Genomic DNA, 27,484 nt, shown 5'->3' with positions numbered 1-27,484 from the left:
AGAGTTGTTGCCCAACAATGGTGGAGCTGTCAAAGAATGTAACCCGAGGAAAAAATGCGAGGCTGTATGAGTTTTGACTGAGCAGGTGACCCCTGTCCCCGTCTCCGTGCTGTCCCAAGATGATCTTTGTCCACTCGCACGTTCCAACACACGCCGTTGATCAGTGAACCTTAACCTCTCACTGATTTGCATCACACTCGGAATTTGATTTGATTGTTTAACCATTACATTTCAGATAAATTTACCCAAAATCGCAGCTGTGATGTGGCTGAGTTTGTACTCACAAATTAAAACATATTCCAGTTCCCCCAAATGTCTACTGTCAAAAAGTGAAAGAAAACACAATCATATTGGTGCATCAAACCACTCAGTACATTCTTGTGGTATCAGTGTGTGATTAGCATTAAGATTAACAGTGAGGCACTTTTTCTAATGTTGAAATAACCTCAGCGCATAGAGTGTGGCTCAAATTCCCCTGATGTCAACATTACAAGCATTTAATAGTAACAGCACTTGACTAGTAATAGTACAGCATTTCCGCGGCCAATATATCACGAGAGAAATGCAATAAAAATGTCAAGATATTTTCTCCTTTCTCATTCTGACATTTGTGTTTGACTCTGCATCGCTTCGCAGAAGACTGCTCGGTTAATGGTTTTAATCAGGATGAAAAAGGAGTCCTGCACACACAGCCGAGCCGCTGTCCCCCTCCCATCCCCCCACTCTCCTGCATACTCTGCATTCCTTTAGAACAAATGTTCACTTGTAGCTATAATGCCTTCAATAGACTAATGGTAGGTGTGAGGCAGATTGACTCTGAAAACTCTCCCTAAAAATAATTCAGCCTAGATTTGTGGACATAATCACGACTCACCAGGAGAAATAAAGTCAAGGTTGTGTCAAAAAACAAATTCCATTTTCGGAAAAGTGGAAATTTGACCCCTGTCTTTTAAGGAATCTACGGGAAATATCTCAAGGGAGCAGTTGCAGTCCTTGTAATAGAGTAAACATGCCAGTATACTCCTGTGAGCGTATATGTCAACTACGAGGAGTCCTTTTACAAAATGCTGCTGTTGCACAAGCTCCTGTTTCTTAATACTTTTACATCCTTGTTTTGCTTTTACTTTTTTTTTTTACGTGACAACACAGGAACAGAACAAGTGTACGATTCTCTCAAATATGCAGGAACAAAACAAAATGTGGTCTTTATTATCAAGCCAAAAAAGTTGAGGAATGTGTGTTGAGAAATATGTGGTGGAAGTTATGGATAGTGTACAGGGCCAACAGGGCTGAGCGGGACGAGGTTTTAACTTTAACTGGCTTTTTGTACAGCAACAGATAGCCAGCAGGACACTGTCTGAAATTCGACTTCCTTGAATGTGTCTTTGCTTATTTTAGCCTTTCAGCCTCAGGTGGAAAAGAGCAACAAGAGTGTTTCACGCCAGTTTACAGTTCTACTTCAGGGTTGAACAAACAACTCAGCATAGTTGCGGAACATGAGGTGGAGAGCTTATTTACCACGGATAAACAGAACATGTTTTGCATACAGCGCTGTGCTATGAGAGGAGAAGAGGTTTTAAATGTCTTAAAATGAGGAGGAACATGTCTAGCTGACTCACAAGTCCTTGTTTCACTATGAGAAGTGTGGCTTTCTTCGACTGTCGGTGTCATCATGACATGATAAGATCTGCTGCAGTTAAACTGCATTGTTCTGTGTTTCACAGTGCCAGTCTGTATCTGTGTGGTTGTTGTCACAAGGGCAGGCTCTTTTTTTAGAGCAGTATATGATAAAATGTTTAAGTGGTTGTATCTCAGGGGCACTTGTTTACCTTCCTACTGATTGTTAAGCAGTTGTTTATTCATGGACTTGTTTTTCGTCCTGCTCAAAAAATAGGATTGCAGTTGCATGATCACAGGGGCAATAGAAAATGATAAAATGCATGTCCTTAAGTAGGCTTACTGGAGTAAATGCTGGCATTATATTCAATCTATCCTGGTCTTGAAGAATGAGGCCAATTTTCCAAATTTAACCAATTTAAAAGTGTGTTTACTGCCTATAAAAGCCACCTCCACTCTCTAAAACACACATCCAGCAACAAATATCTCCTCTCCTCACACAAGTGCCCCTGTGCCAGCTAAAGTGGCCACTTGCGGGTGGTGCCTTCAATTGAGAGAAAAGCCAAATTCTAGCACATAATAGTTTAATGGCCTGCTGCTCTTAGGAGAAAAGAAAGAAGAGATTTGTTGGGCAGTAACTTTCCCCTGTGATGCTGAGGGATGTTTTTGTGCAAGCTTGTGGTTGGGGTGTGTTTCCTGGGGTGGGATTTATGGTTATGGGCCCTGGATGTTTATGTAGGAGATTGGTCATGGCCAGGGGTGGATTGGCCACTGGAGCTCCTGCTAGCAGGGGGACGTCACTGCTGGGGTTGGGGCAGCTACATGCTGAAATTTACAGCTGGGGATCAGGCCTGAGCAGAGCGGGGGGCTGAGTCAGATTTGTTTTTTGTAGAATACCAGAAACAGCGAACATTATGCTTGCTCAGCTTTGAGCTGAGACACAACAAACACGTAATTATGCCTGCCCCAACAAATTCTTACATGCTTGGTGCCACATGTTTGAAACAATGACTAATTTCTGTTGCCCAATACAGTAGTCTCCAACACACATTCCCATACTGTAGTACAGTGGGTTTCAAACTGTAGGACAGTGGATTTCAAACAAGCTCAAAGGGCAAGCCAAAATCTCAAGGCAAACCTGTCCTTATATCTGTGCACAATAGCTTCTATAATGTGTGCTATCACTCTTATCACAACATAGGACGATGAAGATAATAAAAAATAAGACAGGTAGCTTTTGTGATACTGTCTACTGACAGTTTTTTATCTCTTTTCTTTCGGTGGTAGATGGTCTTCAATGGTGCTTTGTTGTAATTTTCTCCGTACCTACAGCTTTCTCCTTTTAAATGTCACCATCCCTCACACTGGCTGCCAATCAAGGCTTTTGAGGTGTCACACTTATAATTCCCACGTATAAACAGCGACAAAAAGGTTCCCCATGAAGGTTTTCTAAATTAAATTAAATTAGATTACATTTTTTAGATAGTGTTTATCGTTTATTAGGAAAATAGGTGCACACAATATACTGATACAGTCAATTAAAAATTAATTCATAACTTTTATTGCAATAACAATGTGTGGTTATCACAAAATCCCATGGCACACCTGGATTGGCATCATTGCACACCATTTGAGAACCACTGCTGTTGTAAGTGACTTCACTCAGTCAGGAGTGAGAGATGACATCAGAGGACATCAGTCAATGCTCCCGAGACAAGTAGCTACTTGGTTTGCATGCTGGTTTTTGCTGGCAAAAAAAATTTATATTTTGCCAAACAGTGAAGCTGATATTTCAAATTTGTTGTAGATTTGTGCTATGCCCGTTTTCTTGGGCATATCTGGCACTTTTTGGGGGTTGTCTTTGGAAAATTTGAAAATATTCCAGATGCTTGACGCTTTCGATATCTTGCTAGCATATCTGTAACCCCTTCATGTGTGGTCCAACTCCCGTAGTGTTGGACTGCTGGTGACTGAATTTGGTGAGAAAAAGTTGGAGTCACATATCTATTGTTGAGTTTAAGAATAACTAAAAAGAATTAATGTCGATGCATAATAAATAATGTTAGATAATTGTTTTTTAACTTACAGGGTATTTGAGATTTGGGGGTTCATGTATATTCATATACAAATAAAAAGACATAGCATTTAAATACTGATTTTGACGTCGATTACCATGGCAGCAAACGGACAAGACAAACAATTTAAATGTCGCCACGGCATTTTATAGACCAATTGATTAGCTGTGATTAACAGTTGTTTAAACAGTAAAATGAGACTTTAAAGTAGATTAGTTACTTTCTTCATGGATTTGGACTAGAACCTTTAAGCAGTGGTTAATGTGCGCAGACTTTTATTTCTCTTCCTCCTTTTCTTGTTTGTCTCGCGTCCCTTTGTACCTGTTACCCTGTGATAGACTGTGTGTTGATTCAAGAGTGCATTCTTGTCATGCACCTGCCGTAAAGTCCCCCAAACATGTAATGAAGTGTTAAAGAATTAGCCTGGCTGTGACGCCCAGACCTCACAGAGTGTAGTTCACTAATAGGCTGAGAGCAGGTAGCTGTTTATGGAGTGCCTGCTGTTTACTGTCTGTGTGATGTCTGGGGCCCGCTCTGTCTCCAAACAAGGCATGGGAAAGACAGAGCGGCACCCAGCAATGCTGCGTTTGTTTGGACAGAGGGGGGAATTAGCATTTGGAGATGGTTTCCTGACCAAACAATTCCACCTGTCGCAGATTGGGTTGCAGGCAGCTCAACAATGCAAGCCAAGTCTGTTACAGTGAGTGTTTAATGTTTTTTCGCCCTTGTGGTTTGTGATTGGTGAGACTTGTGGATAATCTGAGTATTAAGTCCGAGTGTCTCTGTGAGATAGACAAAAAGCGGCAATATCTGTCTGTAGGGGAGCATTTGGGGTGATGACTGAGTCACCACAGAGAGCAATGCGTCACCACCCTGGAATGAGTTGCGAAGGATACACATCTAAAAGAAAACCTGAAAATCCTCTGCTGAGGGTGTAAATCCGTCACCCTCTTTCCAGAGAGGAGGAGGAGGAGGGATGCTGATGGAGAAATGTGGCCTCCTTGGTCTTTCAGTAAAGCCCTGCGGCTTTTTCCCAAGCAGCACTGTGTCACCAGAACTGCCGAGGCTTGTTTCATGTCGAGCAGATCGCGTGTCCAGACAGGCCAGTTGATTGCCTGTTGTTATCAGTGGGGGGAGCAGAGGCTGTAACCTCTGTCAGGCCACCTGAAGATTTGGATTAGATTGGTCATTCTCTGCACCAGGCTCACAATGAGCTTTGTTAGACACAATGGGACCCCCCCCCTACACACACACAACAATGTAAGGGGGAGACATTAATTTAAAAGGCAAATGTTTGAGGTACTGGATTGTGTTAAAGTTGAGTCACCACCTAAACCTGCTTGAAAGTAATAGTTCAAACATATGTGTTATGAGTATTTAGCAGTATGCTACTGTTTGCACATCACTCAGCATTTAAATCAACAGAGACGTGGATTTTTCTGGGTGAGTGGTTTGAGGAGTTTCTGTTGACATTTATATCCCTTTTTTCAGGTGAAACTGGTCACTGGTTGAGTCATTTGTAAACGACATGACTTGAAGCTTCAGACTTTTTACAGCCACCTTTCAAGTCTCCAGGGTGTATTCCTTTGGTGAAACTAAGCCAAAATCATTGGGATTTTTTAAAAGAATATAATTAACATATTCAATGCTGCTGTTTACTTTAAGAGTAAGACTTGGAGTAAAACATGTGCAGACATGTAGATAAACTTCTTTTTTGTTTTGTTTGTAGATGACTGTATAATAGATTTTTACAAGTTTTTTTTGTCATTGAAGCACCTCAGAGGCAGAGATGTTTCAAACCTAAAAATAAACTATGCAGAATTTTCCTTGAAATTAAAATGCATATGGTATATATATTCCACCAGCGCACCTAATGATTGGTCCAGCTCCAAAAATAGAAAATCCTAACATGGCAGTGGATGTTTTAATCATGGTGGGCTGCCACAAATGATTGAATGTGTGGTAAACCCTGGAGACCCTGCCCTCTGCCTGTATTTTCTCATTTTCTTCTTAATTTCTTTGCTTGGGACATGTATAGGCATGTACCCCGATGGCACTTGGGTGAGATCAGGGCTTCATGAAAAGGTAGCGAACAGGTGCCAGACTGTCGCCAAAAAGACGTAAATATAGTGAGTCAGAAAGCCAAGTAAGAGTGAATCTAGGGTTGGCTTTGACTTTCATTTTTGCTGGCAAGTGTGTTTAGAAACTTACTGAGAATCCCACATGGTATACCTTTAGTGTTTTGATCTTAGCATGCATGTTTCGTTGCAAACTAGACTAGAGATGTTGGAGATGTCTAGTAAAGTCTTGGTGTCGTCACGCCATGGAACACTGATGGAAACCTATATAAAAACCTTTAAGTTGCCAGATGGGTGCCTTTTATTCCAAATTGAATTAACAAAATGTTCTGTACTGTTAGAGCTAAACCTACTTACTATAATTGTGTTTTCAACACTTAGCTGTCAGACGTTGTGTAACAGCAAAGGCTAGACTGGAAGCGTGACTGGTATGACTGTCGGGTACATGTAATGGATCTGCTGCAGCATCCCAGTTACAAAACTAATATAGAGCTGAATCAATCAGTTGTCAAAAGAAAAGAAATCGTTAATTGTTTAAATGTCTTTTCAAGCAAAAATGCCAAATATTTTGCGGTTCAGTTGTCTCAATTCTGAGCATTTGCTGCTTTCCTGTCATACACTGTAGTTAACTGAATATCTTTGGGTTTTGGACTGTTGGCCAGTTTGCAGTATAATCTCAGGGTTAAGAGATAAATGTATACTTTTTCATCATTTCTTTAGTTGTAGTAGCAGTAGTAGTAGTTGTTAGTAGCGGCCTCAAATCTTCCTAATACTGCAACTACTTTTTACTGTAACTTTATTTTCCTAAAAGGGAGGGAGGTCTTGATCTTGTGAAGAATAAATGAAGCAGACTGAGCGTGAAGCGTGGCTGGGACACCAGCTCATCCCACCACTGTAAAGAAAGACAAGGCAGCCTTGAGCTGCGTTGGCTTTGGCAGGGGGTCCTCCTTTAAACAATATGGCCCAGCTCTATGCCTCAGTGCTGTTATCTTATATACCAAAACAATGGCATGGCCTCCACAATTGGCTGCAAATTTCCAGTGCGCTTTCTGATGCCATTGTTGTGACAAAAGCACTCACCACTGATTTTTACCAGCTTTCTCTCAGCTGTCTCACGCTGCAGTGAGCACGGATCCTCTCACACAATTCAAAGGGCAACAATGGCGGCAATCAGTATGAGCTGTCACACAAAATTTGACCTTGTTTTGATAACTTTATTCCCATTTCTGATTGTTAAATACAATTCTTTTGTTTGATTTTTTTTAATCTGCTTTGTAGGGTGAAGAATTAACAATGATCTAAGTAGCCTAATTGCACACGAACTGTGGAGTTGCGCGATTAGCCCAAAACAAGCCCATGTTGGAGCCAGAAGTAGGAAAACATTTTGTTTACCCTGACTCACCGGATGTAGACTGTGGCTGTAAGCCGGCCGTTGGTCGGTTATTTTAGCCAGCTTTCCCACTCCTCTTATCTATCTGCTTGTTATCATTTTGAAAATTGCCTTTGCTACAGGAAACAACCACTGAGCTAACAACCTACACGCTGAAAATGGAAAGTATTGGCAAGGATTTGGATTGTGCATTTAGGCATGCCTGCTTTGATTTTTCCGTGAAATGCTGTTAAGATCTACGAGGAATAAAACAACTTGTCAACACACCGCGGAAAAGCCTAGACTCTGTCTCGCAGGACTCTCATGCCCGAAGTTGATTCAGTTTCTGACACAGTTAGTCGCAGTTGATTTGCCACATCTTTTTACCCTGGCAGCGGCATGCACTAGTGAGATTAACTTCACCAATGTACCTATCCATTCCGCTTCCCACGAGCTTCTGCGATATCGCTGTAATAATGTTCTGCAAGGGCCGCATACAGCTAGCAAATCGTCTGTGGTTTCAGCAGGTCCACTGAGCTCCTCCAGAGCTGAAATATAAATCAGACTTCACCTCTAGGGCACTGATTATCAAATTATGTTTTTCCTTTTTATCCTGGGCTTTGCTCTGCCCAAGATGATTGTGATTGGTTAAAAGAAATACAAACAAACCAGAGCTTTTTTCCCCCTGATAATGAGTGCTTCCAGGCCTTTCTCTAGCGCTGACACTGCACGTTGGAGATAAGTCTTGACTATGTGAGACTTGAATATGTTTGACAGCTCTATATAAGAAACACAGTCTGAAGGGAATATGCACAGGAGCTGGATGTCTCTTCCCCAGTTGAGGGAAGTTGAAGTTTGAGTAGTTGTGGGTGATGCTGCTGGTGTCCACGCATGATAGGTAGCAGTTTTTTTAACCCCCAGAGTAGCTCTGCTCTCATTAGTATGGACATGGTCTTTGTTCACTGAGGCTGGCTGTCAGTGTGAATATCCTTAATTGAAATTGCTGGCTGCTATTTGTTTGTTTGTGCCACTCCATTACACCGTTTTGACTCCGCACAGTGGAGCATTTTTGACAGCTGGCAGCGGGTGACAGTAAACAAAAAAATACAGCCAATACAAATCCATGAAAAAAAAAACCCATGCTCTGATTGGCTTCAGTTCCAATCCAGCAGATTGGCTCAGGATATCCCTCCGCCTTTGTTACCACAACATCACAGCTATTGTTATTTGCTCACAATTTGTTTCCCCTTCTCCTCTCTGAAGAACAGATAAGCCTAATTAAATCCTGCTCTTGTCAGAGGACGGGGAAATGGGTGATCCTTACCAACATTACTGCTGTGAATCGAGAGCAGCACCTTTAGTCATGCCTCACTTTAGTCATGCTAACTGAAAACTCTCAGGTGTGGACCTCATTAGGATTGGCTGTCATATGCTAATGGTCAAACCACAGATCTTTGATAAGGAATCTTCAAACGCCACTGAGCAAACCAAAAGTACCCTGATGAACACAACTGAGAGGGAAGGTAAAAGGAAGGCGAGGGTGCTTATTGAAGGCCCATTGTGATTTTCAGTAGGGAGGGGTACCTCAAAGTGTGTGTGTTGCAGGGCCAGGGACCTCTCGCCCTGGGGCAGGTGAGCAGGTGATCCCCCCCCTGCTCTACAGGACACTTCTTCTCTAATCCTTGGGAGGTTGGATTGGAGGTTAGTGCCAGGCTTCTAATCAGCCCTGGACCCTGGTGCTTTTCTCGTGTTCTTTAATTTTGTGTGTATTTGGAGAGCGTCTTCAAGTCTTCTTTATATTACAATCCCTAGTAATTCATAATCAAAATCTTTTCTTGCCTTGCCGTGTCTTCATTAATTTCTGTTTGTCCTTGTGTCTTGTGAAATAGTGTCACAGATGGGCTTATGTCTGGGTAGCTGATTATCTCTCTTCTACCATGTTCTACACAAGCCAATTAAATTAATATGAGCATGTTTCTGAATAAGAGAGGAGTCAAATAGGTAACACTTACACACACACACACACACACACACACACACATACACACACACTCAGGCTCTCATTTTCTCGCCTCTGTAATTCCTTTTAACGTTCCAATAAATTCAGTCTCTCATCTCATGCTACTGCCTGGTGGGGTGGCCTTGATGAAAAACAGATGACTTTTCTGTTTCCAGACAGTGTCCCTGCTTCTTCTAAAGCAGCGGGTTAGACATGAACTCACCTATTGTCTGGTGCCAACTTGCAGAGGCTCCGCTGATTAGTCTTGCATCAGAGTGGGAGACGGGCTGACTATCTTCCTCTTGTGTTGTTTGGACAAGATTCGTCTGTTACGGCTTTCCTTTTTGGCTCTTATTTTACCTAAAGAGCTTAACTGTATATAAAACATACCGTGATACTTATTTTAAAAGTAAGGTAGGGTTGCTCTGAAATAATCAACACAGAGAACTATAAAGTTGTGAAGAAGAGCATTTGTTGAAATACATAAATAAAGATCAGTGGTGTTCTACCCCCGACTGTTTTGCGTTGCTCTGCAGGAAGAGCGTGCCTATCATAGCAGGGTGTCTGATAGAATGTGATATGGTTGGCAAAATAAAGGGATGGACGAAATTTAATAGCATTTTGTACATTCTGTTCCTCCTCAAGTGTCATTATCTGAAACCTCATCAGTAACGGAGAGATATGCAAGATCCTCCTCAACTTTTTTTTTTTTTTTTTGCTGCTCACGCTGTCTTCTGATTGCTGCATGAAAAAATGTGCTTGTATAATAGCTACCATGTGCACCACTTCAGTCACCTTGAAAATGTAATTACTGAATCCTTATTTGGTATGAGTACCCTTTTATTGGATGGCATTTTACAAATTGTATCGTACATAAACTCAGACTCTGCGCCACAGTTGTATTTATTCAGTGCTTAAGCAGTAAAAAGTCAAATAAAAAAATATGGCACTTAGCTGTCACTCTTAACTGACTGACACAGGTTAAATGTGTGGCTTTTATGATAACTGGGGCGTTTCTCTGAAGTCTAAGTTTGACTTTGCCTTACTTGCGATCACAAAAGCGCCAAAAGCACATCATCTCTGTGTTCATCAAGTCTACCTGTGTGAGAATGTCAAACCGTGACTGACGCAGTATGACCTGTTTACATAGACAAATGCCTTTTCCGTTGTACGTGGTGTCTCTCTGCCTGGAGGAAGCAGAGAAGAAGTTTCATCACACCAGCTTTATGCTGCAACAACTGAGTTAGTCACTGTCTCTCAACCCCAGCTGTCTTCACACTTTTCATCTGAAGGCACAACCGTGAACACAGAAACATAATGGAACATGTACTGTATTACTTGCCCTGAAGAAATTGTCTGGATCAGACAAGGATGACAGCAGAGTTTCATAGTTTCAGAATTACAAGTATTTGTCAAGTAGCACATGTGGCTAAGAGCAAAGGAATGCTGAGAATTAATCTGACCTGTGACTCAAAATGTAGTGTGATGGCGGTGACTTTGACTAATAGATGAAAATGTGTGATTGCAAGCTGTGCATGGCAGTTGGGTTTCTGATTTGATTAAGCTTTTGTTGGTCTTGTCAAGGTCTTGATACTTACATGACCTGTGCATTCTCTTCTCCAGAGAATCCGGAAGGTCTCCAGAAGGTGGTGCAGGAGCGTTTGACAGAGCTACTCCGCGTCCTCAAGGCCGTCATCGGCAAACATCAGACCCTCAACTCAGTGGACATCCTGGGAGCGGCTGGCACGGTCATTGCCAAGGTCAAAGGTCAGTAATTACTCACTAGCATGCATGGACGCACACAGACATGCAGGTAAAAACACCCAGGCGCCCAGATGGTGCTCAAATATCTTGGCGTGGAATCTCATTGTTGCATCACTGGTTCAGGCTAAGGGTCCACGTCAGTCTTCGAGACCAGTGTGGGAAATACCCCGCAGTAATATTTTATTACTCTGTTCTAGGTTAGGATTGGCGTGGAGATTTGTTTCTAAAAGGTCACAGTATGAGAAGTTATTACTGCTTCAGCAACAGATCTGTTTCCCTTCTTCGGAATGAATACAAACAAAAGGAATCTCAACTCACGAGTTCAGTCTGCTAGAAATGTGATCTGCTGCGAGGGTATTTCTTCACGTCGCTTGCACACAAGAATCTCTACAGCAGAGACTACATGGCGGTAATTTGCATTCCATATTTCAGCGGCTGCGGAGGCCCCTTGGCAGGCTGCTTGTCGGTCAAGCACATCCACGTGTCCTCATTCTTTTCCTTGTTTTGTGACGTGTGCGGTTGACAGCTCACCTGCCCTATCTTAATATCTGAGCTGTGACCTACTCCTTAAGAATGTTTAAGAATGCGTATCTGCATCTGTAGTCCTTTGAGTAGTGCCTCAACAATGCCTAGAATGCAAAAAGGAAACAAAAGAGATCCGGTGTTAGATCACCTAAAGGCATTATTGGTATTGTTGACTTGCTTTAATGACAGCACAGACAGTGACCCCTCACCAATAACTGTTTATATGATTTTAACACATTTATAAAGCATGTTTTTTTCTAAAGCACTCAGAAATTCCCTACTGATAATACCAATAGTTTTGCAGCAATCCAGTACACAGGTATCAGCAGAGGTGTAGTGCTGTTTTGGTTTTGGCCTATAGAAGTTATGTCACCAGTGTTCCCATGGCGGCATGTCAACATACATCAGTCAACTGTAACTAGAAAATGGAAGGATGTTTTGCTGCTGTTTCATCTTTGCTAGCTAACTGTTAGATAGCCATAGACTGAGAAGAATATTTAATTCACTGCTCTGCTCAAAGGCTACTGTTGGTAGCTACGGGCAACTTTTAAGGAGGAATGGTTTCTTGCATGTTACTCAGTGCATAAGATGGTGTCATGACTCAGTCAACATGCCTTAAATGTCAGTATGACGACTTTGGCTATTCCATTACTTTTTATTGGCTCTCTCTCATGACAAATGCTTCAGTGATGACTGGATCTTAAAGCCCTCAGACATGTGTATGAATTTCAACCAGCATTCGTATCAGAAAATTCATATTTTTCACTATCAGTGACGTTCGTTTGGTTTTGGCAAGCATATTTTTGTGCCACAATAATTCCTGATCTCATGTGAGCTCACATAAGCCCCATTGCTTCTGGACAAAAAACCCACTAACACCTGCTAACACCTGGCTTTTGTATTTAGTGGTTAAGGTAACAATCAACATTCACTTCTGGGAAAAATGACTCCACAATAGACATAGGTGTTTATCAGCTCCAGCTCTGATTGGCTCCAATCGGCAAAGATGGAAATGCAACACCCAGGTTGATGTGCTAATTTTAGTCCCTTTGCCGGCACGCAATGTTGGGCGACAGCAAATTACCATCTGTCTCATTCCAAGCAGCCCTCAAACATTGTTCAAAATTTTGTCGGCAATGAGTGTGTGAGAGAGACTGAACAAGTCAAGACATAAAGAGAGGTAACCACTGACCTCCATGCTGCTACGGTTAACTGACCTGTTTCTGGCACGTCTGAGATGTGTGACGGTAGGCTTGAAAAGTGATACACCAGGAAAACAAAACAAAACAAAAAAAACAGAAAGGCATATTTGTCTACTGCGGAGCCGTGTACACAGCTCTGGTCTACTAACAGTGAGAAAGGATTTAATCACCCGTTTATAACGATTTCCTGCATCTTAAAAACTTGCATACACATGCTAATTTTGGTGGAAAAAGGGTAATACAAAGGATTTTGCAGAGTTCTGTGAAGTGAGGTGCACAGGTTTTACATTTGGGGAAAAGAGCGCACTTATATACCCTGAGTTAAGATATTGAATCTTTAGCTAGAGAGAAAAAGTTTGATTGATTTATCCCTCAGTACAAAAAAACACATAACTCATTCAAGGTTTTACCAAAATTTGTGAGTATGGTGATCACTGTCAGGAAAGAGTATTACTCAGATATTTATTACACTGTATGCTTAAGTCTCATAAAAAATGTGCATTAATATCCTAATAGCGAAGAGTGATGGCGTCCTCTGCACAGTAAGGCAGTGCAGTGTGCCAGTGTGCCTATATATTAAGGAAAGCCCTGTCATTAAGTCCTGCAGTAAATACGGTGTTTACATCTCAAGTTGACAAGTGGAAACTTGGAGATTTGCCTGTCCACAAGGGGGTGCCTTACATCACTGCACACCCTGGCTGGACTGTCCCTAATGGCCAGTAGGTAACACAATATTGACACAGTCAGCGAGCCAGAGGAGGCCCGAAAAGGAGAGGCTGAAAGAGGAATGAATCTTTGAGACATCAGAGATGAGGACTCAAAGGTTTGGATGATAACAGGCCTCGTGCGTCTCGGTGTCTTCTGAGTGTGTCGTCTCCTCAGTCATGTTGCTCTTTGATGCTCGTGACACCTGGGGCATTTGGAGAGCTGCCAGAATTTACTGGAAAGAAATCCTCCTCCCTCCCTCCCTCCCTCTCCAAACACATGGTTGCCTAACCAGTTCTAAATGGCACTTACATATAGATCTTATCCACTCAGACTGCTCTCTACTGTTGTTTTTTATCACCTGAAACTGTAGGCAAACTTTAATTAACCTGTAAATGTTGAGAACATATTCAGCTCCACTCAGCTGTATGATGCGAAGGGTTTCATGTCAGACAGAGACAGCTATTGTTGTATTACCTATACTTCTTCTGTGTTTGTGTGTCATCAAAGATATGATCTTCTCACAGACTCTTGTTCAAGCCAGACCCAGACAAGGTCTCTTTCCTGGTCACATTTTGAGAGAGTGCTCATTTTTTTCTCCTTCTGAAAACCTGCAGGGCACTGCAATAAAAGTGTCAACTTCCTCAACTTATTGAAATTCTTTCCCTGTCTCTGTCCCCCTACGTCTAGGGAAAATGCTTGAAGCTGACGGAGTGTGTTTGTTTACTGCAATCAATCTTGAATGTCAAAGTCATTTTTCTGTCCCTGTGCTGATAAAGCTATTGTAGATTTATTTAATCTAAGAAAGGCATGTTGTGAACACTCTTGTATGCATTTTAATACAGTGTTTTCTTTAGCTAATTTACTAATAAATCTATTACATTTTAGTATTTTTTGAACGGCCTATCGAGTTATGTCAGGCTAGGATTGTCAGAAATTGATCAGACATGCTTTTAAGTCACTAAAGACATTTTTCAGGGGCTAATTGTCCCAGTTACAGCTCAGCCGTGAGAAAACAATGGCCCCTGTACTCGAATGATGCAGTTTCCATATTTCAATCATGACAAGGGGAGCAGAGCTCTGGAATCATTGTTATGAGACCCACAGGATATCCTGAGGAAGAAGTCAGCGCAGAGTTGTACGCTAGCATTCAGGGCCAGAGAGGTGCACGGCAGGGAGGCTTGCACCTCGTCGTCTCCCCTCGCCTGGTGTCCTCAAGAGCCTCCCTAGATTGTGGGGTTTCCTCATCTCAGGATGCCATGACCCTTTTATGCTTCGTCATACGCTGGAAATTTACTATAACCCAGCCACCTCTGACATGGATCGAATTTGCTCTCATGAAGAGAAAATGGAAGCACAAAAGCTAGAAAGCAGACTGGAAACTGGAACTGATTAGAGCTTCTTTTTTTTCTGGTCCCAGTTACTACACAGCAATGTTAGGTGACAGAAAGAAAAGGTAAGTGTTGTCACAGTTTTGTGTAGTGTTACATGTCACAGAGCTCAAGCTGTGCGAGTGTTTCCTGTTGCGGGCAGACAGGAAGTACTCAGCTTAGTCGGATTTCACCGTGTTTTTGGTTCCTCTGATTGCTTTCTGCAAATGTCTTCTTGCTGAGTAAACTGTTTGTGGCCAAAGAAAGCTCCGTGCACACATCCTCGAAGATTTGTCAAGCTTATTGTTGTAAAATAGACGGGCTTCTCGCTGACAGTAGGTCTCAAAATAATGTGAACAATCGATTGCTTTTTCTGTGCATGGTCGACGTTGAAGATGGTCTATGGGATCATAACACTCTGGAAAAAAGGAGGGAAGATTTGGGATTGTTTCTGAATATTCCTTGAACATCCATCCTTGAAGGTCCTTGAAGCTGTTTAAAAGAAGACACTCTAATTTTGTGGGAAGACACTGACTTCACACGTCACTGTGTTTAGACTGCTTCTGCTCTAATGGTTGTGGTTTTAAGCTGTTTTCATAGCATTGTCTTTAAAACTTGACCCCATGTAACCGCACAGGGGTTTAACTGTTTGTCAGTCGTTGAGGATAATGTCAACACTTACTTGAAACAACTTTGGCCCTTGTAGAGGCAATTTTAACAGGTCACTCACAAAAGCCAGACAGTTAACTATGGCCTCTGTTACTTAGGATTGCAAAAGGAAAACAAAAACAATGCATTGGGGCACACTGCTTTCATTTAATCTATACATTCTTGTTGGTTTTGACTCTATTTTGAGCTATTGTTCCTGTGTTTATTATATCAGTAGGTAAGGCCTCATAGCCTCATAGCTGTGTTCATACATTTGTTGTATCATTGTGCTTACATAAGCTGGTGTGTAATACAATTCAACTTTGGCTGAAGTGTATTTTATCTCTCCCCACAGGCATTAACTTCAAGGAAGTGAACCCAGAAAACTCAAAAACTATATTTGGCGAGATACACGCATCCATTGACACTTTGGCATTCACATTTGGCAATGTGTGAGTACAGTGTTTGTGTACCTTTTCAACACCAGGTTTTACTACTTTTTGTGCAAGAAAAGCAGGGCGGGCTTCAGCCAATTTTAACCATAAATCTTTCTGTCCTATGTATATGTTGTGTTTTGAATTGTAGATCTGCTTTTTGTTTTTTAATCAGAGTGAGAAACCACACACTTGATAGTTTAATACTAAATAGATTTCAGTTTTGACCATATCAAACTCCACCTCTGACATACATCTACATCTGCCCCTCAGAGTTTCTGACTTCCTTATGGGAGATGTGGACAGCGGCTCAGGGTTGGGGATGCCCCAAAACAGGAGAACCAGGGTGAGACACCATATTGCTTTTCCCAGCTCTCAGGCCTTGCTATTTTCTTGTTCTGAAACATAACAGTTCTCAAAAGGGTGCACTTAAAGCAGCAATTTTACTACGCCTCCATTTAAAAAAACCTCAGAGACTTTCCTTCTGTACTTAATTGGGGTTTTGAAAACCCCACTGCTTTTGATGTCTCACTTTGATTGTACGTCTGCTATGCCCTCCTTATAATCGGAACTGTCTTTTTCACAGTCTTTTGACAATCTCTCTGTGGATCCTGAGGGATATGTTTCAGAGAAAAGTGACCTTGTGGGTAAGTGTTATTCGCATTCTGTTATTTACCTCTGAGCAAAACTGTAGAATAAATGAGTCCTTAAATGCAATAGCTAGTAATGGCTGCTTAACAAAGCATTTAATGGTTGCATTGTAGCCCAGGGCAGCCTCGAGTAACAGCTTGTGAGTTAACCGAGTGATTTAGGTTGTGGACTCTTGAATGCCTGAGGTAGACCCGCCCGAAGCCTCTGCTTCCACCCCTGTTATTTCTGTTGCTTTTTTCATACTAGCTGCTCGTTTTCCCCTCTCCGTCCACATATCTGACATTCCTTGCCTGTTTAGGAGTAGTTCCGTGTGGGATGGGAAACACATGAGGTTTGTGTTAAATCAGATGGCGGGTGGCTGGGAGAGGTGCATCAGTGTAACCAGTCAAAAGAAAACAACACCGTCGCAGTATTTGAAAAGATTCCCAGCACTTTCATATCCTCCTACACTGACCACTTTAACCTGAATGTGTTCTTTTTTTTTATTTACCTCCCACACACGTCTGTTGGGATAGTGGAACTGAGACACATCAATCCAACGCTCTGCAATTTTCTTGATACCATGTGTTTCGGTTAACTTTGTTTTGATATTCGTGTCTCCTCTCTGCAGACTCTACAGGCCCAGAGGTGCTGTTGTCACGGGAGGAAGAAGTCGACTTGACCCTGCTGAAGAATGACAGCGGGGTGGAGTCTGCTCTACTCTACGCCAAGGCCTGGTCCAAGTATATCAAAGACCTTCTGGCCTGGATGGAGAAACGACTGGCTATGGGTGAGACATTTAGACTGTTGACGGTGCACTGGGTTGCAAAACAGGCTTAGGGCTTCATTCTAAATATTATGGGAAAGGATCTGATGATTGCTAACTTCTGAATTGTGGTAAAAATTCACTCCATCTTTTGTTGCAGTGCAGTGGAAACAAGTCAAAGAGAGTTATCTGTTAATTATATTTGACCCAAGACTGAAGCAACATTTTTAAATCAGACCCCTGAGTCATTATAAACCTTTTGACTGTTAATTAAGGTTAGAGTTTAGAAGCATTTCGACAGTTTGTAGGCACTTTATAGCCATTTAGTCTTGGCTTAACTTGGTCTTACAGAAGGCAATTCTGCTCAGTCAGTCAGGAATAAGGGCTTAGCTCCTTTATACCCAACGGCAAACTTGATTAAAATGCAGAGATGGTGTTTTCCTACACATCATGAAGCTGTGATGATCGGGAATAATGAAGCAATTAATCACAGAACGTTAATTGGTCACAGCAAGACAACTGGAATTTTAAAATCAGTCTAACCCTGGATATGCTGAACTTCTACTAAAATATACATTATTCACAATATCATAGAGTCTAAAGCCACTTTTACAAAGTCAGATCAAGGCGGGAATGTTCCATCATTACCTTGTAATGTCCTTGTGTCCTAGGACAGGATTGTTACACCCTTAAACCTGCAGCAGAGGTAGTAACAGAGTCAAAACCACGTCCGTGTAAAAAGGACAGCCAGCACTAGAGGACTTCATGCACATACACACACACACACACACACACACACACACACACACTTGACACCAACGCTTTTCTGTTATACATCACACCTCTTTTGCTTCCTGAATGCAGGCATGCTATCTAGAATTACACACTGGAGCAGCGTTATGCTGGTGTTGTTTGGTTCAGTGTAAGAAAACAGGAGTAATGTACAGTCTTGTTTTCAGCAGTGTTGCTGAAGCTCTGTGTAAAAGGGGCTCATGTATGCTTATGCTTCAATTGATCATCGACAAGCCTTTGGAAGGCTACACCTTTATAGGGGTCCTAAAGCTCCTGCTGATATCTATTGAGAATCTATATTCGTACTGCAGCCTGAGCAGAAACCATTTGCCTGTTTGCCTTACTGTTTGTTCTATTTATAGCGATACCTACTTAGTTCTCTTAATTGTGTTCACTGTAAGATATATGTGATATAGTGTAATGTAATAACCAGAATTAATTCCTGTATCACCTGAAGCTCATGAACTTTTTCTCTTTCAGATATTGAGTACGCCAAAAGCTATGCCAAAATGGCTGAGTCTGCAAAGACTCTGGCCAGTCAACAGGTTAGTGAATATTTAGTTATAATGTGCAGCTACTCTTAGTTATTACCTCATGTCACCATATCAGAATGAGTATTTATGTGAAATTGTTTTTTCAACGTTAATTTCTTCTTTTCATTTGCCCAAGGACTACATGCCATTCAGCGACATCTACGTTTCCACATTCAAGAACGACATTGAATACAAACAGCTGCTTATTCAAACCGCAATGGCTCTTCAAACCAATAAATTCATGCAGGTAAGAGTAACAGGAAGTGTACTGGAGCCCACATAGAGCACTCAAGTCTGTTAACGTATCCAGCTTCAAAACAGTTGGGCGTACCTCAGGCCTTCTGTTGCTGGATTCATTTCAGCATTTCACAGGCAGTGGTTGTCTCATGAGGCAGAGGCATGATTTTTTTTTTTCTCAGACAGCGAGGCACATAAAGAGAGCACAGAAATTAAAGACCTCTGGTCTCAAAAAAGATTGTGCCTCCTGTGCAAAATGTAGCGCTCTTAAAGGTATACTATGCAGGAATTGTGGGTTACTGTTTGTAAACGCAACATTCAAACTTGGCTGCTCCGCCCTACACTGCTTATATGTACACAGCAAGCTACTGTACAATTAACATTACAAGGAAAAGCCAATGCTTTAGCTAGCTAACTAAGCTAACTGCTAGCGCCTACCTATCCAAAGGAAAACAAGCCATCTCAGTGTTGCTCTTCATCTCCACCCGAAGGGGAGGATGGGGAAGTAAATGCCAACGCTAGATACTATCGGAGTTGTCGGTGTTTTCCCTTGCTATAGTGTCAATTTTTTGTAGCTTCCTCTTGGATGTGTGCCGCTACTACCTGTTCACTAATAGTTCTGACCTCACCTGCACACAGGTTTTGGCTGGGAGCTACATGTGCGTAAACCAGCAAAACAAGAAGAAAATTAGAAAATACAGGAGGAGGGCAGGGTCTCTGCAGATAAATACAACACCACACACTTTTAGTGGGTCATAAGTAATGATTGAGAGGGATTCTTTTCGTATGAGTCTATAATTCTAAGGAAACTCCTGCGTAGTATACCTTTAAAGTAACGGGCACAATTTTATGTCACTAAAAAGGCACATTCAAGTCAGTAGTTTGTTGATTTTGTTTATTTTTTCGTGTCTTTCTTGTTAACGCACTATTCCTGGGCCCTTTTGGGTCTTGTCATTTCCATAGCAGTTCAAATCAGAAAGCCTTTCTGTAATCCCTCAGTCGACAACAGTAATATTCTGTGACAGCACTCGCCGATCAGGAAGCAAGCGCCTCTGATAAAGTTAACGTCCTTATCTTTACTGTGAAGCTTTTGAGAATATCCAGAAAAACGCCTCTTGAAATTGTGCACCTCAGTGTAATTGTTGACCTTCCATCTCCTCTCAGCCTCTTCTGGCCCGTAAGAATGAACTTGACAAGTTGAGGAAAGACATCAAGGAGCAGTGGCAGAGGGAGCAAAAGAAAATGGTATGTAATGAGTCCCTTTTTTCCACACACACACTGTAAGTTACACACTATTAGCATGATAGCATTGTGACCTGTGAAAGCAGCATTTCACATTAAATGCTACAATGTGGTCAGCCAGCCAGGAAATTGTCAGATGCGTAAATGCCAGTGTAGCTAAACTGATGGAAAACAATTCAGCAAAAGTACAAAATCAATTCTAAATGTGCATCATTAGTGATATGTAAGAATAGGCCTTTGGATGGTAACGAGAAATGAAAGTTTGTTTTGCTCTTTCAGCAGTGTTTGTTTCATAATTGTACTATTTCTCCATGCCTTGGCTCTTCACAAATTTTACTGTCACTTCACATGCAAAGTTAATCAACCTCAAAGATGTGCCTGGTTATAATATATGACAACTGTTGCACACCAGTGTCACATTTAGCGGGTTTACGTGGTTGGTTTGTGTGGTTTTGGCAGCAAGACGCAGACGTAACCTTGCGTAAGGCACGAGTGCTGAAGGCCCAGAGGAGAGAGGAGTACCAGAAAGCCCACTCATCTACCAACCGCTCCCAGGAGGAGCAGTCTGGTAACAAACAGCTGGAGAAGAAGAGGAAGCTAGAGGAGGAGGCTCTGCAGAAGGTATGAGAGGGAGAAGATAGGGGGAAATAATTAGCTGTCAAACTTGGTCTTTGCAGCCGTGCATTGCAGTTGAATTCCTGCACGCTCAGTGTACTTAGCAATTCAGCGTTTTCTCCACGTCCTCACACTGTTCTCTGTGTCCATTGTTGTGATCAGGCGGAGGAGGCACAGGACCAGTACCAGAGCTGTATGGCTGACGCAGGCGTCAGGCGGATGGATCTGGCCAACGCCAAGAGCACTATCCTCACACAAATCCGAGAGATGGTCTTCCAGTGTGACCTCACACTCAAAGCTGTGAGTGGACAGTACATGATATTAGTGTCTGCTAACAAGCCGATGAACAGAGAGAGGAGACTGGATTGTTCAGTAACATTTAGTTTGTTTATACAAATATCTTGTAGGTACAAATGCATGATAAATTGTAAATGCCTTAATTTTACTTTCGATATGGTACCAAAAAGTAACCCTTCAGACATGGTACCTAGACCCTAGGTTGGTTTAGCATTTCCACCGCAAACAGTACTCTTTCATGTGGGCGGGGTTGTTGTCACTCTGCTCCGTCCAGCAATCACTGTATTTCCTCCTTCATCAGTCTGCACCTCATTTATCATCCACAGAACAAGGTTGAACATTTTCAGAACAAAATAAAACAGGCTGCAGTGAGAGTCTCTCGTCATGGGATATTTAAAAATAGCAGGATTGGTGGTACGGAACGGTTCCATTGGTACCATCCACAACTTTTCACTGTTGAAATGGGTAAAAAAAAAAAAAAAAAAGCGTACGGAACTGAACTGTACCTTTCTGTACCTTACTATACTACTTGGTGGAAACAGGGCTTCAGTAGCCCCACAACCCAAAATTGAAACACAAGACTAAAACTTTCAGTTTCACTGAATGATATTTTAATACAAGGACTAACACTAACAACAACACTACATTCATGTTTCTAATGGTTTGTTAAAATTAGAATCAATTAAGAAGCACAAATGCTATTTTTTGGTCTTTGTAGCTCAAAGTCTCCTATATTGAATTTGAATTTACGTAATAACTACCCTGTGTTGTGCTTCTTGTCTAAGCTCAATCTAATAAGGTCTACCAAACTGAGTGTTAAAAACGGATTTCAGAAATACATTCAGAACTTGACAGATTGCTTACTGCATTACAGATTACTGTACCGGATGCTTGGTCAGCTTCTCAATCTTGTTTATTTCCCCAATGTTTGTAGATTTTCTGGTTTAAATGGTTATTTTGCACATATTGGAGGGGTAGAATAGAGATTACTCACTAACCTAATCTTTCATTCATTCTCTCAGTGAGTAAATCACTCACTTAACTTGTCATGTCATTCCTCAGGTGACAGTGAACTGGTTTCAGATGCAGCAGCAGCAGATAGTGTCCCTCCCTGCCCACTACCAGGCCCTGACTGAGAGCGCCAAGTTGTACGAACCGGGTGAATGTTACGCCGAGTTTGTCCGGAACCTGCCCAAAAATCTGCCTAGAGAGCGGGTGCACTTAGACTCCATCTCCTCTGACAATACCAGGTACCAAGAACTGTGGAGGCATACTAAGACTTTGAAAATGGCGATGGTGACAATGATGTTGATGAAACTGCTTGACTATAAATGACAAGGTTGGCTTTAGTATATTCTGCAAAAACAGGAAATCAGACTTAATCTCCTCAGCTTTTCAGCAGTTACCTCATGAATTCTGCTTACTCCTTCATTAAGGTTTATTGTAGTTTAAAAGCAGTCATCACAAGGCACACTGTTGCACATGTGGCCATATCATGAGACATTGTTAAATGAGTCCAGCTGAGGTCATAGTTTTGCGATGAAAAGTTATTTTGGATCAAATTTCAGTTTTAGATTTGAGTATTTCAAAATCCCTCCAAGTGACTCCTACTCATTTAGAAGTTGTTCATAGCCCAGTTCTCCTTTCAGCAGAGGTAACACTGAGTCAGAGTCAGAGGAAGCGGGAGAGAGAGAGAGAGAGAGAGAGAGAGAGAGAGAGAATCGAGGAGAGACAGAATGCGTGTTGAATTTGTTGCCCTTCCTCAGGAAATATCTGTGGCGCAGGCTGAATGCAGCAGGGGAGATTGTGAGCGTGAGAGTTTGGCTCTGGGTTAGAGCTGTCCCTAAGACTCTGCTTAAATTGTTAAAGCAGTGTCAGAACTAGATTCCCACGCACACACACACACTCATTACCGTTAACAAAATAAGCAATACTTCACTTTCTTAGTAGCGAGCAAACAGTTAGATTAATGATGTTATTGTAGCTCTCTTAGGTAGAGTGGAGTATAAATCAAAAGTGTTGACATTGATTAACACATGTCTTTGTGGCTTAAATGTAAATTTAAGTCAAGTTTGTACTTCCATTATTGTGAAGCCACTGATGTGTTGAATGACATTACATGTAGCAGTGGTGTGTCGGCTGGGCTTATTTCAGTTTCTGTTCCCGATCTTCGCTTTCAGTCTGACTGCCTGCCTATAGTGCAGCTTCTATGTCTGGAAGTTCTTTTAAGTTCTTTTATCAACATCTGTTAGCAACTACTGGATTATAAAAACCTCTAGGGGTCCACAGAACAGCTTTAGTTAGCCTGTAATAGACAGAAACATATGTCCTTTGAAATGAATTGGCTAGCTAATACTGCAGGAATCCTACAGGTGTGTCGTGAAGAGGTAACATAATACACTGAAGCACTCTTGATAACACAGCTGTCAGATACAAAGTTGGCATATCAGACTGAAATGTGTCATGCTTGTTTGTTCATAACACAGGTGGTGGGCGCTGGCAAAACAGATTACATGCCAGAAAATGAAAGCCAAAAATCTCAGTGCCTGGAGAAGTTATAATTTAGTTACTGGTGTTGATCACCGATCTTGTCAAATCCCCACAGATACACACCGCGTAATATAATAACACTGAGCTTTTGGGACAACAGAAATCTTTCTCACTGCTAAGTTAATCACTCCTAACCTCAAATGCTGACTTGTTTATTTCCCCAGGTTTGTGTTCAACAAAAGGTCAGTGGGCAGCACTCATTCCTCCCATGGCAACCTGTCGCAGGCATCCATCACCTCCTGCGACGTGCTGAGCGGAGACGAAGCGGACAATCTCCTACACCGGCCTGCAAAGATAGGCGAGCGGAGGTCTAACAGCAGCACGGACATACAAGGTGCTCATTCAGTGATTAATGTGAACGCAAGGGATGATCACAAGCCGCACAATAATGGGCTTTGTGTTTAGAGGCGCTATGACTGCCAGCAGACTTCAGAGAACATCACATGTGATACTTACTTTTCCAGTAGGAGCCACATTATGACACATTTAGGTGTAAAGTCTGTCAGTTATGGATGAAACTAGCACATTTTAGAAACTGAGTGATCCCCAAGCCTAAAATAATTGTCGCTGCGTGATGGACAGCCGAAGCTGGGTCAGATCAAACCTGCAATCCCGCCTTTATTTTTACACATGATCCTTTCAGGGACTGGCCCCGCGTTCTGAGTCATGGAAATGTTCTCAGGACTAAAATCATAACAGTTGTGTGCTGCTTACTTGTCATAAGTCTAGAATATCTTAGTAACCACTTCCCTCTGAAAATAACTGAAACTGGCACTAAGAATATCGCTTGACGGGAAGCTGTCATTTCTCTGTATTTCCTTGTTGTTATTCTGTGTGTGTGTGTAACTGGTGGTTTGTGTGTTTTCTTGCAGCGCTCAGAGGCCAGGCCACGCTACGAGCCTGGGCTTCCAGTAGTCAGGGGAGCCAGGGCGGGATGTGCAGCGACTCGGAGAGTGCGGGAGGCAGCAGCGAGTCGAGGTCCATGGACTCCCCCACCGCCAGTCCAGGTGAGAGGAATTTACTTTGAAAGTTTTTGAATCTGTAAAAGAGCTTGGGGTATTTGCACATGGGTATGAGATAAGAGATAAGATCAAGACAGAAAACCACTCAAACCATCTCACTTAAAAGATAAAACATATTGTAAGTGAGACGATAAAGACGGCAAGAAGATGAAAATAGCTTGAGTTCTGTATCCACATCAAAACAAACCTAAAAGGAGAATGAAGCTGTCATGATGTTTGATTTTATAATTACAATCTTTTCAGTTCCTCGTTGCACAGCAGACCCACGCATTACTCATCTCTGGTTGATGCACTTCCTTCTACAGCTGAAACTGCTCGCCACACTGTGCAAAGCTATGCCATGTAACAGTAAATGAAGACATGCAGAGCGAATCTGTTCTCTGTGCTGCACTGGGATACTGAGCTTGTGCCAATGTATTGTAAAACTGTACTTTACAATCAGTCAGTGAACACTGTTGACTTTTATCTACATGTGCAGGAGACTTTAAACGACGGCTGCCGAGGACTCCCTCCACTGGGACCATGTCTTCTGCTGATGACCTGGATGAGAGAGAGCCACCATCGCCCTCAGACAATGGTAAGGCACGTGTGTGTTCTGACTCATGTTTCATGCCTCCCCTTATCCCCAGGCAAATGCATGCTAATGTGCACACCAATTTTGGGCTTATATCTGCAGTGACACAGCCAATCTGTGTTCACTTACATGACAGTGAGGGGAGGGAGAAGTAGTGAGAGGTGACTGCACAGCTCATATAGTGCTTTTTCATAGGCCTGACTGTGCGTGGGTTTCGCTTACATGAAATGTTTTTACACTCGACAGAGCTGCACAGATTGGGGTCATGTTAGTTTTGGCATATGGCCTCAGCTTACACTTCCTGTATGTATGCAGAGCTCTCCCCGTCAGCGTATGTGCTTATTTTCTCGTCGAGATTTGAAGCAGCAGACCGGCTCTTCTATTCAACCTAATCTTTTGAAAATATTCTTGTGAATTGACTTTTAATCGTGCACATGATAAAGAAGCACAAGTATGCATAAAATATCAGCTCTGTGTATTTTTAAAGCAGAATATGGCTTCAGCTAATTTTGTATGCCCAGAGGTTTTCTGTTATTTCATCATTTGGTTAAGTGGCCGTGACGGTTCTGTTTATTTTGTCCTAAAATAATCACATCTCAATTTAATCTTTTCTGTTTTGACTTGTCCCACACTTGTGAATTTTCTGAATTGAGCCATACATTAAAGTGTTTATAACCAGAAAATAAAACTACTTCAAGCTACCATTTCTGTTGTGGTGTTTCATCAATAAGAGTTATTTTTCCGACTGCACTAACAGGAAGTCAGCGTGAAGTCACCTGTCTACTAAGTTCCCTAATCAGCAGCTCTGATTTTCAGGTCTGGCTGAGATGGTGACAGAGACGGCCAGCTCTCCGGGTCCCTTCCGAAATGCTCAGATGTCCAAAGCTGCTCAAACGCATAAGCTGAGAAAACTACGAGCCCCGTCTAAGTGCAGAGAGTGTGATAGTCTGGTGGTTTTCCATGGAGCCGAGTGTGAGGAGGTACAGTACATACTCTTTCTTCTAGCTGTAGAAATGATAATGCATTAACGAGTTTAATTTTATAGCAGCTCATGTTTCTTATACATTGCAGCAATCACAAATAATCATTTAACGTAGTATGTATTAGCAATGGTTAATGTAGCAGATGTAGCCACTGTGTTGCCAATTGACCGCTGACTTCTATTTTGAGATGCAAAATATCGTAAAGTAAAGATGTAAGAACGACAGTTGTTTTATTTGTAAAAACTGTATTAAGTACTAATGAATCAGCCACTTTATATTTCTTAATTTAAATGTCTCTGTCTCCTTTCCTCTGCCAGTGCTCTCTGGCCTGCCATAAGAAGTGTCTAGAGACACTTGCTATCCAGTGTGGCCATAAAAAGCTACAAGGCAGACTGCACCTGTTCGGTATCGACTTTGCTCAAGCAGCAAAGAACAGCCCAGATGGTATTCCTTTTATCATCAAGAAGTGCACTTCTGAGATAGAGAGTCGAGCCCTCAATATCAAGGTACACTTAGTTCTCCTTGTACATAGCCGTGGTGTTTTGGATTGTGGTGCTTTTTCAAGCTTTGCACGTTGGAGATGTTTTATCATTTCACATGGATATGTCATGATTGTCTGTTATAATATATAATATATCTATTTATTCCTCACAGGGGATTTATCGTGTGAATGGTGCCAAATCACGTGTCGAGAAGCTCTGCCAGGCGTTTGAAAACGGGAAGGACTTGGTCGAACTGTCTGACCTCTCACCTCACGACATCAGCAATGTCCTCAAACTCTACCTGAGACAGGTGCGTCTTAAAATCTCACTGAACAGTTAAAAGGGATCTCATTGTTGAGCTTTTAGCTTTGACTGTTTTATTTGTACTTATTTTAAATAACGTTCTCTTCAGTATACACTAGTACGCAACAGTTTCCACTGCTAAGAACACACAACACATTACCGCTTGCCTTCTGTATACAGTTACCAGAGCCGTTAATCCTCTATCGATACTACAATGACATCATCGGCCTGGCCAAAGAGTGCCAGAGAGTGATTGTGGAGGAGGCCGACAAACCTCAGAGCCCCCCGACGGGAGAGAAAAGCGGGCCGAGCGTCCACCTCAACAGAGTCATTTTCAAGATCAGAGACCTTCTCCGCCAGCTGCCGACAGCCAACTACAGGACTCTGCGCTTCCTCATAGCACACCTCAACAGGTAAGGGCTCAAAACAAACACCCCTCGTCTAGAGTCAGGATTTCTGTCTGTTGTTCTCTGAACAAATACTCAGATGCACAAACTTCCTCATAAGACTTAAAGGGAAACAGAGACTTCCCTATAGCACAGGGGAAGTATCACAACATACATCAAACTCTGTTCACAGTCTGGTTGTTAAATCTGACACCAGCACCAGTATTTTTAGGATAAATACTCTTTGCTTATGTCCTTTATATTTCAATGTGATCATTTCCTAGCA

General features: G+C 42.0%; 1 protein-coding gene across 2 annotated transcripts in view; it reads left to right on the top strand.

Moving 5' to 3' along the window:
* Window positions 1–27,484, top strand: part of LOC125902006 (rho GTPase-activating protein 29-like) — a 34,609-nt gene that overhangs the window by 4,368 nt on the left and 2,757 nt on the right. Inside the window, exons 3-20 of one of the 2 annotated variants that reach the window (XM_049598089.1) lie at window positions 10,762–10,905; window positions 15,708–15,804; window positions 16,060–16,132; window positions 16,373–16,433; window positions 17,048–17,206; window positions 18,455–18,519; window positions 18,644–18,754; window positions 19,909–19,989; window positions 20,446–20,607; window positions 20,764–20,901; window positions 21,961–22,148; window positions 23,613–23,782; window positions 24,321–24,455; window positions 24,949–25,047; window positions 25,861–26,024; window positions 26,345–26,533; window positions 26,682–26,819; window positions 26,993–27,225. In XM_049598089.1, the coding sequence (XP_049454046.1) occupies window positions 10,762–10,905; window positions 15,708–15,804; window positions 16,060–16,132; window positions 16,373–16,433; window positions 17,048–17,206; window positions 18,455–18,519; window positions 18,644–18,754; window positions 19,909–19,989; window positions 20,446–20,607; window positions 20,764–20,901; window positions 21,961–22,148; window positions 23,613–23,782; window positions 24,321–24,455; window positions 24,949–25,047; window positions 25,861–26,024; window positions 26,345–26,533; window positions 26,682–26,819; window positions 26,993–27,225 (2,407 nt within the window). Of the gene's footprint in view, window positions 1–10,761; window positions 10,906–14,318; window positions 14,791–15,707; window positions 15,805–16,059; window positions 16,133–16,372; window positions 16,434–17,047; window positions 17,207–18,454; window positions 18,520–18,643; window positions 18,755–19,908; window positions 19,990–20,445; window positions 20,608–20,763; window positions 20,902–21,960; window positions 22,149–23,612; window positions 23,783–24,320; window positions 24,456–24,948; window positions 25,048–25,860; window positions 26,025–26,344; window positions 26,534–26,681; window positions 26,820–26,992; window positions 27,226–27,484 lie in introns of those variants that run through there. The other variant, XM_049598090.1, reaches the window with a different exon arrangement.

The sequence above is a fragment of the Epinephelus fuscoguttatus genome, linkage group LG15 (assembly GCF_011397635.1).
Source record: "Epinephelus fuscoguttatus linkage group LG15, E.fuscoguttatus.final_Chr_v1".
In the NCBI taxonomy this organism is placed as follows: Eukaryota; Metazoa; Chordata; class Actinopteri; order Perciformes; family Serranidae; genus Epinephelus; species Epinephelus fuscoguttatus.
Note: the sequence above shows the minus strand (reverse complement) of the source record. Positions and strands in the feature narration are given on the sequence as shown.